This window comes from Podarcis erhardii, assembly GCF_964252035.2.
Source record: "Podarcis erhardii genome assembly, chromosome: 12".
NCBI lineage: Eukaryota > Metazoa > Chordata > Lepidosauria > Squamata > Lacertidae > Podarcis > Podarcis erhardii.
The window spans coordinates 69,443-82,262 of NC_138513.1; the positions used below are offsets into that span (position 1 = coordinate 69,443).

General features: G+C 49.0%; 1 protein-coding gene across 1 annotated transcript in view; it reads left to right on the forward strand.

Annotated features, from left to right (window-relative positions):
• The window catches only part of LOC309352946 (androgen receptor-like), a gene marked incomplete at its 5' end in the record, with an annotated part of 105,342 nt that overhangs the window by 20,121 nt on the left and 72,401 nt on the right, over positions 1-12,820 (forward strand). The window contains one exon of the mRNA XM_081881770.1: positions 926-1,077. Within this exon, the coding sequence (XP_081737896.1) occupies positions 926-1,077 (152 nt within the window). The remainder of the gene's footprint in view (positions 1-925; positions 1,078-12,820) is intronic.

The window sequence follows — 12,820 nt, forward strand, 5'->3', positions numbered from 1 at the left end:
TGGACCTCCCAAATAAATATTTGTCCTAAGAACACATAGTGTTATATATTAATGGGCTCGCACTCCAGGACCTTCTGGAAAGCCCCTTGCAGAAACAGGAAACTGAGATGCATGTCCATTGAGATCTGACATATTAATGTGCCTGAGCAAATCTGCACTTCTCGTTTCCCAAGACTTCCAGGGCCAAGCCAAGCCAGATTTGTTACTGCGTTTATCACAGCAGGCATGTTGAACATTTGGACAGGTGTGACCTATTCCAGCAGAAAGTACATTTAACAATCTGCCTTTAAGCTACTTAGGAAAAGGACCTTAACATTAGTATTGAAGACTCCCTGTTGGGTCACATAAGCCACTCAAGTCTGTCTCTATTTACATACATGAAAGGTCTTTGAAAGTTAAACACAGATGGCATTGTACGCCAGTTCCGTTTTCACACATAAATTCTCAATCTTTCCAACTTTGTTGAAGGGGTTGCTCCCGTAATGGCACTCCCCCCCCCCCAATTTATGGTGGGATTGCAGAAAGGGTTTGCAGAAATATCACAAATATTTAAACATGCAATTCAGGCATCACCACAACTTGCATTATTAAATATTAAATAATGATACGGCAAAATGATTCTCTTTGAAGGAATTGCTAAGTTGGTTTCTAGTAGCAGCTAGATTTTCCATTGCACAAAAATGGAAGAACTTAAAGGATCTGTTTCTTGAGTTGTGGCATAAAGTTACGGAACCTCACAGCTGCTGAAAGGATGACACACAATATTATACATGGAGTTAAGTACCAGTGGGATATTTTCTTAAGATATTTCTCTTGCAAGTTCACACTAATAAACATTTCTGGAATATTCTTTAATATCCTGTAGTTTTTATGCATTTGCCACATTTGCTGATGGTTTGCCTTTTTCTCCTTTTTGCTTCCTAAGGCTGGAGTCTGCAAGGGACCATGTTCTGCCCAGTGACTGTTACTTCCCACCACAGAAGACATGCTTGATCTGTGGGGATGAAGCTTCTGGGTGCCACTATGGAGCACTCACCTGCGGGAGCTGCAAAGTCTTTTTCAAGAGGGCAGCTGACGGTAATTCATCTTTTTCTGTGTTTGTGATGTGTGTGACTGAATGCAAATCACAAGGTGGCTGTAGATGTCATTCTCAACGCACAAATATAGGATGGGGTACCCCTGGCTTCACAACAGGACATGTCAAAAGGGATCTAGGGGTCTTGGAGGACCACAAGAACAACTTGAGTCAATGGTGTGATGCAACAGCAAAAAAATCTAATGCTATTCTCTGCTGCATTAATAGATGTCAAGGGAAAATAATAATTTCACTCCATTCTGCCTTGGTCAGACCCCACTGGGAGTCTTGGGTCCATTTCTCAGTGTCACACTTTAAGAAGTATATTGGCAAGCTAGGATGTGCAGAAGAGGAGGATGTTCAATATGACCAAGGACCTGGAAACTAAGCCCTAAGAGGAATGGCCAAGGGAGTTAGGGATGTTTATCATGGAGAAGAAAAGATGGAGGGGTGACATGATAGCCATCATCAAATATCTTAAGGGTTGTAACATGAGTGCTGCACCCCAAAGTCGCCTTTGACTGGACTTAACCACCCAGGGGTCCTTTACTTTTACCTTTTTACCTCTATGATTCTATGATCTTATTGGGTCAAGCAGCCTAGATTACATTTCATTTCCTTTTCAAAAACTGTTGTATTTGCCAGCACAGATTACTTTAGAAGGCTGAAATCTTAGTGTTTGCCTGCTCAGGGTGAGGCCTTCCAGTCTTGTCTTTAAAGACAGTTTTCCTTTGATTCCACCCGCCCAACCCCGGAAAACAGTGCCGGGTTAGGAAGGATAGTGGCAATTTCATTGTCTGCCAGATTTCCACCTCCAAATTACTTCCGCTCCAAATCTGTTTCTTTAAGGAGCATAATCGTTAAGGAGCATCTTGTTGAGCAAGTTCTATTTCATTAGTTTGTGGTTTAGGGCTCAGGGTTATGCTTAAAATTCTACAAGGCAGGCTTAAGCAACAACCTCACATATGATGAATTCTGCATATAAGTTAAATAAGCAGGGAGACAATATACAGCCTTGTCGTACTCCTTTCCCAATTTTGAACCCATCAGTTGTTCCATATCAAGTTCTAACTGTAGCTTCTTGTCCCACATAGAGATTTCTCAGGAGACAGATGAGGTGATCAGGCACTCCCATTTCTTTAAGAACAGCCTAGATTACACTTCATTTCCTTTTCAAAAACTGTTGTATTTGCCAGCACAGATTACTTTAGAAGGCTGAAATCTTAGTGTTTGCCTGCTCAGGGTGAGGCCTTCCAGTCTTGTCTTTAAAGAGAGTTTTCCTTTGATTCCACCCACCTACCCCCAGAAAACAGTGCTGGCTTAGGAAGTATCGTGGCAATTTCATTATCTGCCAGATTTCCACCTCCTAATTACTTCCCCTCCAAATCTGTTTCTTTTGGGGAGGGGGTATCTTGTTAGAGAAATTAAATTATTGAAGGAGAAATAGGGTTATGGAGGAAAGGACTGAAACTCTCCTTGCAGCATGGTATGGTGGATAGATGATCAGACCAGGACCTGGGAAACCTCCCCAGATGGCTATGAAGCTCCCTGGGAGACAATGCTGCTCAGCCTGGACTCACAGGGTTTTTGTGAGAATTAAATGAGGAGCAGATGGTCTCAATCCCTGACGGCATCTCCGGGTAGGGTTGGGAATCATCCTTGCCTGAAAGGATCAATTCGGGGGCAGGAATAAAACCCCCACTTAGCAAGGACTACTTTTTTTTTTTCATCTTTGGATGAAATTGAGAGCTTGCCAGCTTGGCTCTTGAAGCACTTCTCAATCTTGTCTTCACCAAGGGGCAAAGCACACGTCCTGCCAGAGAGTTCCCAAATGTTCTCTGTAAGGAAAAAAGACATCCAGTTTGCACAGCTGAATAGGACTTGTCAGATTTGAAAGTGGAAGAGAAGCAAAAGATACATATCACTGGGTTTGGAGGGACATTGGCAGAGATGTCACACAGAGGAATTCCAGAGTGGAGATATCAAAAGACAAGGAGGGTCAGGCCTCGAAGGATATGCAGGAGTGAAGAGGAGGAGGATTCAGAAAGAAGGACTCTTTTACACTTTGAAATGCCTGGGCAACACAGGGCCTGCTAGCAAAGGGCAAGTTTGCAGGGGATGGGGGTTTTTTGGCATTTGCATCGCTGCATTGCACACCCCATGCATAAAATGTGCCTCTCACAAACCCTGGAGATGTTTGTGAATGTTTGCAGGTCATAATCAAAATATTCTGCAAGTATGTCTGTTTTGTTTGTGAAATATACTCAGAGTCGCAAAGTGATTTCATGCTCTTTATTCAGCTCATAGTGGTGAGGAGGAATGAATGAATGTCCCCTCAAAGTATCTGCTTTATATACATTATTTACACAATGGGCTGCACATGATTGGCTAATTCCAGGATTCTACTGTAGGCCAATCAGGTTGTGGATTCACTTCTATCTGGAGCATGATTGGGTGGTTCCTGCTAACCAATCATACTGCTGCATTGTTCTAGGACCAATCAGACTGCTGCATTCTGAATCCTATTGTTCTAGGACCAATCAGACTGCTGCCTTTTGGAGCCTATTGTTCTAGGACCAATCAGACTGCTGCAGTTTGGATCCTATTCAACTCAGTACATAACACCCCTCCCCTCTAAGTTCCAGTCCTGCCCGGAAGGTCGCATTCATAGTCCTCAAGGTACGCCGGTGGCCTACGTGTGCGTTGCGGCCTGGGGTGTTCCCTGGTCCGGGGTTCAGGTTCTGGCTCGTGTTCCAAGGATGGGGCTGTTTGGTCTGGCGCAACCGGCTCGCTCAGTCGTGGTTCTGGTTCCGGTGTCCTTTCGGCCTCGCGGGTCCTCTCTGTATTTACTGATTCTGCCTCTCCTGCTTGCCCCTGCTGCTCTATGGGCCTCACTGCCCCACTGTTCCCTTGGGACTCCTCTGACCTGTCCTCCTCCTCCTGGTTTTCTCCCGGGAATCGTCGCCGTATCTGGTCGCAGTGGCGGCGCCAGCATTGCCCCCCATCTGTTAGCACCTCGTACGACACGGGGCCCGTGACCCTGGTGACTGTGGCAGGTACCCATGCAGGGCCTGCCCCAAAATTCTTTGCGTACACTGGGTCCTGGGCCTCGAAGGTCCGGGGGTTCCTGCCTTCCCCCACCACTACCTCATCCTGAGCTCTATCGGGGTGAAGGCGGTCCAATCTGATTGCAAGGCGCCGACCCATTAGTAGTTCAGCGGGGCTCCGGCCAGTCGTTGAGCTGGGGGTGCTGTGCTGTGCTAGAAGGAATGTGGCAAGGCGGTACTCCCAATCCCCTTGCGTCATGCGGCGAAGGGTGTCCTTGGTGGTCCGCACCATGCGTTCTGCTTGGCCATTGGTGGCAGGGTGGAATGGCGCCGAACGGATGTGGCGGATGGCGTTCTGCACTGTGAAGGTTTGAAATTCTCCTGATGTAAATGCAGTCCCGTTGTCTGAGACGAGAGTGTCAGGGAGCCCGTGGGTTGCAAACAGCCTGCGTAGTACCCGGATGGCTGCGGACGTAGAAGTGGACGGTACCAGTGCGACTTCCAGCCATTTGGTGTAGGAGTCCACCACTATGAAGAATGTTTTCCCCTGAAAGGGGCCAGCGAAGTCCACATGCAGGCGTGACCATGGTGCTCGGGCGGACTCCCAGGACTGGACTGGGGCCCTTGGGGGATCTGGGCGGGATTCCTGGCAGGCCTGGCAGTGTTTGACCCAGGCCTCTATCTCTCCGTCGATCCCCGGCCACCACACATAACTCCTGGCAAGGGCCTTCATTCTTACTACCCCTGGGTGTGTCTCGTGTAGGGCTGTGAGGACCCTTTTGCGGAGGGGCTGGGGAACAACGACCCTGCTTCCCCATAACAGGCACCCCTTGTGGGCTGACAGTTCATGTTTGCGGGTTGTGTAGCCGGCGAATTCTGGCCCGGGGCTGCGGCTGGGCCATCCCCTCCACACCCAGTCCAGGACCCGGGAGATGACCCTATCTTTCTTGGAATGGTGTGCAACTTCTTGTGCCTGAATGGGGCGGTCAGGAAGCAGCTCCAGGCTCATAACCTCTTGTGCAGGTGCTGGGTCGGGGCCTGTTTCCGGTAGTGGTAGCCTGCTGAGGGCGTCTGCATGGCCCATCGCCTTTCCAGGGCGGTGAATCAGTGCATACTGGTAGCTGGCAAGGAAAATTGACCACCTGAGGACGCGAGGAGACAGCACTTGGGGGGTCTGCTTTTCGGGGGCAAACAAGCCAAGCAACGGCTTGTGGTCAGTCACCACGGTGAAGGGCCGCCCGTACAAGAAATCATGGAATTTTTTTACTCCCTTCACGATTGCCAGACCCTCCTTGTCGATTTGCGAGTAGTTCCGCTCGGTTTCGTTGAGTGTCTGGGAAAAGTATGCTACCGGTACCTCTCTTCCATCCGGGAGTTGGTGTCCCAGGACAGCGCCGATGCCATAGGGCGAGGCGTCGCATGCTAGCACCACCGGCAGCCTCTCGTCGAAGTGTGCCAAGACCGAGTTTGAGACAAGCAAGTCCTTGACTGCCTGGAATGCGGCCTCCTGGCGCTGGCCCCACACCCAAGGGGCCCGCTTGTCCAGGAGTCTGTGTAGGGGCTCCGCTACCGCCGCCTTGTGGGGAAGGAAGGAATGGTAAAAGTTCAATAATCCCAAGAAGGCCTGAAGTTCAGTCTTGTTCTTGGGCGCTGGGGCATCACAAATGGCCCGTACCTTGTCCCCAGTCGGGTGAACCCCTTCTGCATCCACCATAAATCCCAGAAAGTCCACTTGAGGCACTCCTAGTAGACATTTTTCCCGCTTCACCTTGAGACCCGCCATCTGGAAACGGTGCAGAACAGTGCGGAGGCGGTCCTCAAACTCCTCTGGTGTGGGCCCGGCAATCAACACATCATCAAAGAAGGGGGTGACACCAGGAATCCCTTTAAGGAGAGAGTCCATTAGATTCTGGAATATGCCTGGTGCCACGCTGACCCCGAATTGCAGCCGCTTTACCCTGAACGCTCCTCTGTGCGTCACAATCGTCTGTGCCTCTGCTGTGGCCTCATCTACTGGCAGCTGTTGATATGCTTGGGCCAAGTCCAGCTTGCCAAAAAATTTCGACCCAGCCAGGGTGGCAAGGACATGGCTGACCACTGGCACTGGGTATGCATGGGCCATGAGGGCCTTGTTTATGGTACATTTGTAGTCTGCGCAGATGCGGACCGAACCATTAGGCTTGATGGGTGTGACGATTGGGGTTTCCCAGGGGGCATTAGGCACCGGCTCCAGCACTCCTTGCTCCACGAGTCGGTCCAATTCCTCGTCTATACGGGGTTTCAGGGCGAATGGGACCCGGCGGGCCTTGAGCCTGACTGGTCGTACTGCGGGGTCAAGCTGTAGAGCAATGGGGGGGCCCGTATACTGTCCCAATTTCCCATCGAAAACCCCCGGAAACTCCTTGCATATGGCGTCCACGTCCACTTGTAAGCTCATGTGGTTCACCCCGGTGATGGCTAGTCCCAGTGGTCCAAACCATGCCAACCCCAGTAAGCTAATGTAGGGGCCCTTGACCACAAGCAAGTCCAGTTGCCGCGTCCGCCCTCGGTATTGCACCCTGAAGGTCCCCACCCCCATTGTGGGGACCTTACGTTTCTGGAAGTCCCGGAGGGTGAATGGGGCCGGCCTGAGTTTGGGACCCCCAGTAGGACACAGTTTCCTTAAGGTCCTTGCCGAGATTATGGATAGAGTTGAACCCGTTTCAAGCTCCATGCGGCATGGGGCCCCCTCTATCTGTACCTCTACATAAATTTTCTCTACGTTGGGGTGGGGCAACTGGTATACCTGGAAGTCTGTGAGCTCCGTCGAGTTGCCTTGGTGCGTTGGGCCCCGGGACCTGGGGCTCTTGGATTGGTCATCTGATGCCTGGCTTCGGGTGGGCCGAGCCCGACACACCCGGGCGATGTGTCCCAATTTTCTGCACTGCCTGCACTCTGCGTTGCGGAAACGGCAGGTCCTCCTCTCGTGACTTTCTCCACAGCTTGCGCAGTTCCCTCCTTCTCGTCGAGGCAGCTGTGGTATGTGGGCTGCTTGAGTGCGCTGCTGTACTCGGTGCACCTCCTCCCTGTCGGATCCCGAGTCGTTGGTGAGGTCTTCGTGGTGGACCCTCGGTTGGGACAGCTGGCTCAGCCGTGCCTCTTGCGTCGACCTCTCAGCAGCTTCCGTTGCCAGGGCCTCCTCCAGAGCGACCTGGAACGTTAGGTTCTTCTTAGCGTAGAGGCGTCGTTGCAGCTTCTCATCCTTCAGGCCACCGACGAAGCGGTCACGAAGCATGTTCTCCAGCTCTGAGAAGTTGCAGAACCGGGCAGCTTGGCGGAGAGAGGTCACAAACCCAGTTATGGTTTCCCCAGGGGCTTGCCGCTTTGCGTAGAAGGCATTTCGACGAGCCACCACTGAGGGCTGTGGCGAAAAGTGCCCCTTCAGCTGTTCCATTATTGTTTTGTATGGAACAGTAGCGACGTCTTCAGGCGCAAGGAGAGCCCGGGCGATTTCAAATGTCTCCTCTCCGCAGACGCTGAAGAATATTGCCCTCTTCTTGGCGTCTTCTTCATCGGTGACCCCTTTGGCTTCTAGGAGGAAGGTGAAACGGGAGGCGTACGCTTCCCAGTCTCCAGATGCTGGGTTGAATGGCGAGAAGCTGCTGTCAGTTGCCATTCTGAGTTCCTTGTGTCCCGGAGCTGAAGCCTGGATACACGGTGCGAGGCAGCGGTGCGGCAGGTGGCGGTGCTGCGGTGCTGTGTGTGGCAGTCAGCTCAGCGGGATCCCACCTTCGTCGCCAGTGAAATATACTCAGAGTCGCAAAGTGATTTCATGCTCTTTATTCAGCTCATAGTGGTGAGGAGGAATGAATGAATGTCCCCTCAAAGTATCTGCTTTATATACATTATTTACACAATGGGCTGCACATGATTGGCTAATTCCAGGATTCTACTGTAGGCCAATCAGGTTGTGGATTCACTTCTATCTGGAGCATGATTGGGTGGTTCCTGCTAACCAATCATACTGCTGCATTGTTCTAGGACCAATCAGACTGCTGCATTCTGAATCCTATTGTTCTAGGACCAATCAGACTGCTGCCTTTTGGAGCCTATTGTTCTAGGACCAATCAGACTGCTGCAGTTTGGATCCTATTCAACTCAGTACATAACAGTTTGCAAACTCACTTCTGTCCTTCCCTTGCAAGAGTGAGACCAGGAGTCCCCACACAGTGGATAGTGGTTCAGAGTTAGAAGACCTTTGGGACAGTCTATTTTCAGCACCCCAGTGGTGGCTCCTCTATATTTAGTGGCTGAGGGACATAACATTAATCTTTTGGGATGCTGGCCTTGAATTCTCCTCCATTTTGCTCTGCAAGGAAAAATGGAGATATTCTGCAAGCCCTGGAACTTATTTTTCATCTTCCTCATACAAAGCAATAGCAATTTGGGTAACTTTTATTGAAGCAGTACATATTCTTATTGTTGCTGTTGTTGTTGTTAGAATTATTTTTATTTCACAAAATTTATACACCATTCAGTTGTTTAAAAAGAGCACCTCAAAGTGGTTTACAAAAAATCAGTAAAATTATCACTGGAAACAACTCTTTAAAACATTCAAAAAATAAAATCATCAGTAAACTAAAAATAGCTTAAAACATTCACCAGTGTTCTACATGCCTGGAGAAGCTTATTTAAGGGAAAAGGTTCTTAGCAGGTGCCAAAAAGAGCACAGCGAAGGTGCCTGACTCATGTGTCCATAGGCAGGGAGTTCCAAAGTGTAGGTGCTGCCACTCTAAATGATTGACGGTGTAATGGGGATTATATGGCACCTGCAACAGCTCCAGTTCTGCAGATGGAAGCAGTTGGGTGGGGGTGGGGGTGTAAGGTGATTTCACAGGTAAATTGATCTGAAGTTGTTAAGGGCTTTGTTGACTAATAGTAACCCCTTGAACTTGGCCCAGTAGCAAAACAGCAACCATCCCAGATCTCTGAGCGCACTTGTTGTATCCTGATAGGGTCTTAGGCCTAATAAAAGTCAGTATGCTGGCCAAGAGCACAAAGCAGATGCCCCCTTTAAATGTGTTGTGGGAGGGGGCTTTAATGGTTTGTGTCCTTTTTTTGTTCTTGCTTTTATCTTGTATTTTGCACCCAGTTGGTTTTTGGACTGTATCGCCCCCTGTCAGCCCAAGCAAGCATGGCCAGTGGTCAGGGCTGAAGGGAATTCAATTCCAACTACATTTGGAGATCCGAGACTGGGGAAGTCTTTATGGACCATACTGTCCAGATCAGTGGTTGCCAAACTTTCTGGACACTGCCCACTTGGTTCTATAAACTTATCCCCAGAGCCTGCTACCTGTTATTCTGAATGGGGGTTTACACAACCCACTAAGGAAGCTAACAACACAGTAAAATTCAAAACTATAACAACTAATTGCATATTCATTCAAAATCCAATTTGTTTAGTTTGATTAATTCAGCAAAATCGATGAGCTTGATCCAGTGATACCTGTTTTCCAATGCCTGATGGTCATTTCCACCTCCACCCCTTTGATCCCCTTGCTTCTTAGTGTCCCCCCGGGGGGAATGTGCTACCAACCACTTTGGGAAACACTGGTCTTAGATGGTTGAAATAGTCCTGGTATGGGGCAGTTTCATCAGGTTCCAGCCCTAGGACAGGATCCCAAGCCCAGTTCTCACTGCAGATGATGCAGATGCCTGTCTAGGCATTGTGCAACTGAAGTCCATGATTAGTCTCTCCTCTGATACAACTTGCTCAGTATCCTAAGAATGTAATAAGAGACCAGCTGCAGGATCACACAGTGGCCCATCTAGTCCAGCCGTCTTTTCTCACAGCAGCTGACCAGGCGCTTGTGGGAAGCTGGCAAGCAGGACCTGAGTGCAATAATTATGCTCACATGTGATTCCCAGCAACTGTTCGTACAAGTTGTCTTTCTTCAACATCCCATAATCTTTAAGGAGCATCCTGTTGAGCAAGTTCTATTTCATTAGTTTGTGGTTTAGGGCTCATCCACACATCCTTTGGTGTGGCGCTTCTAACCACCAAACTGGGAGGGGTGGCTAACACCCCGGAGGACAGGATCACACTTCAGAATGACCTTGACAGATTAGAGAACTGGGCCAAAACAAACAAGATGAATTTTAACAGGGAGAAATGTAAAGTATTGCACTTGGGCAAAAAAAATGAGAGGCACAAATACAAAATGGGTGACACCTGGCTTGAGAGCAGTACATGTGAAAAGGATCTAGGAGTCTTGGTTGACCACAAACTTGACATGAGCCAACAGTGTGATGCGGCAGCTAAAAAAGCCAATGCAATTCTGGGCTGCATCAATAGGAGTATTGCATCTAGATCAAGGGAAGTAATAGTGCCACTGTATTCTGCTCTGGTCAGACCTCACCTGGAGTACTGTGTCCAGTTCTGGGCACCACAGTTCAAGAAGGACACTGACAAACTGGAACGTGTCCAGAGGAGGGCAACCAAAATGGTTAAAGGCCTGGAAACGATGCCTTATGAAGAACGGCTAAGGGAGCTGGGCGTGTTTAGCCTGGAGAAGAGGAGGTTAAGGGGCGATATGATAGCCATGTTCAAATATATAAAAGGATGTCACATAGAGGAGGGAGAAAGGTTGTTTTCTGCTGCTCCAGAGAAGCGGACACGGAGCAATGGATCCAAACTACAAGAAAGAAGATTCCACCTAAGCATTAGGAAGAACTTCCTGACAGTAAGAGCTGTTCGACAGTGGAATTTGCTGCCAAGGAGTGTGGTGGAGTCTCCTTCTTTGGAGGTCTTTAAGCAGAGGTTTGACAACCATATGTCAGGAGTGCTCTGATGGTGTTTCCTGCTTGGCAGGGGGTTGGACTCGATGGCCCTTGTGGTCTCTTCCAACTCTATGATTCTATGATTCTATGATTCTATGAACACAGGTTAAGGCTTTCCAGGTTCGTATCCAAGCGTCATTTTTTGTGTTGTTTTTTGCTTTGGTCCCAGTACATTCTCTGGGGAAAGCTGCCTTGAGCAAATGGCAATTGAGTTTTGCTAGGGAAAGTGTGGAGCAAAGTTAAGTGTAGATGAGCCCTTCTTTTATTGGTTTCCGTTAGAGACAGTATTGTAAGAACATAAGAAGAGCCGGCAGGATCAGGATTTTTTTAGCGGCAGCTAAAAAAGCCAATGCAATTTTGGGCTGCATCAATAGGAGTATAGCATCTAGATCAAGGGAAGTAATAGTGCTACTGTATTCTGCTCTGGTCAGACCTCACCTGGAGTACTGTGTCCAGTTCTGGGCACCACAGTTCAAGAAGGACACTGACAAACTGGAACGTGTCCAGAGGAGGGCAACCAAAATGGTCAAAGGCCTGGAAACGATGCCTTATGAGGAACAGCTAAGGGAGCTGGGCATGTTTAGCCTGGAGAAGAGGAGGTTAAGGGGTGATATGATAGCCATGTTCAAATATATAAAAGGATGTCACATAGAGGAGGGAGAAAGGTTGTTTTCTGCTGCTCCAGAGAAGCGGACACGGAGCAATGGTTCCAAACTACAAGAAAAAAGATTCCACCTAAACATTAGGAGGAACTTCCTGACAGTGAGAGCTGTTTGACAGTGGAATTTGCTGCCAAGGAGTGTGGTGGAGTCTCCTTCTTTGGAGGTCTTTAAGCAGAGGCTTGACGACCATATGTCAGGAGTACTCTGATGGCGTTTCCTGCTTGGCAGGGGGTTGGACTCGATGGCCCTTGTGGTCTCTTCCAATTCTATGATTCTATGATTCTATGATCAGGCCAGTGGCCCATATAGTCCAACATCATCTTCTCACTGTGGCCAAAATGATTCTTTCTTTTTTTTCATTTTATTAAATTTGCTTAGTAACATAACATTATTATATATATTCTATAAAACAAAGAATACAGAACAAAATTCATTCATACTACAATGCCTAACTACATAACATTAATATATATGGTTTCTGGGGAAAAAGGCTTACATAACAAAATCAATTCAAAATACCATCCGGTTTACTTCCCTCCCTCCCTCCCCACTCCAGCCCTCCCCTCCCCCCCGTCAGGCCTTCCTTCTTCATATCTTTATCCTTGTACACAGTCTGTTCATTTGAGCTTGTATGTTAGGGTTGGCTTCCCCCCTTTCTATCCAGTTCCTGTAAAATGCCCATTTATTTGTGATTCTTTGGCATTTATTTTCCCATCTATCCTCTGCCACTATCTGTGCAAATATTTCTGATTGTACGTGTCAGGGGCTCAGGAGCAGAGGCACAGGAGAGGGAGGAAATGGAGAGCGAGGGGGAGGAATCCGAGGGGAGCGTAGGAGGTGACAGTGGTCCGAGGGATTCCATGAGCCTCGCCAGCGAATCGGAAGATTCACAGAAGGGAGCGCCGATGGCCAGGGCAAGGGGGGTGCCAAGGGGGAAACACCAGAAGGAAGGGGCCAGCGGGGACTCCCAGAGCAGCAGTTGGAAATCAGGACCAGCTTCCCCACCAGAGCGCAGTGGGGGGGAGGAGTCCCAGGTATCAGGGCCAGCGTATTCACCACCAGCGAGAGAAGATGAGTCAGGGTTGACCACGCCTCCATCGGAGAGCGGGGAAACGGTCAAGAGGAAAGTTACCGGCTGGGCGCGCCCGCCAAGTTCAAATGTACAGGCGAGCGGCACAGCAGGTAGCCCGGATAGGGAGCCAGGTCCTAAAGCCCGC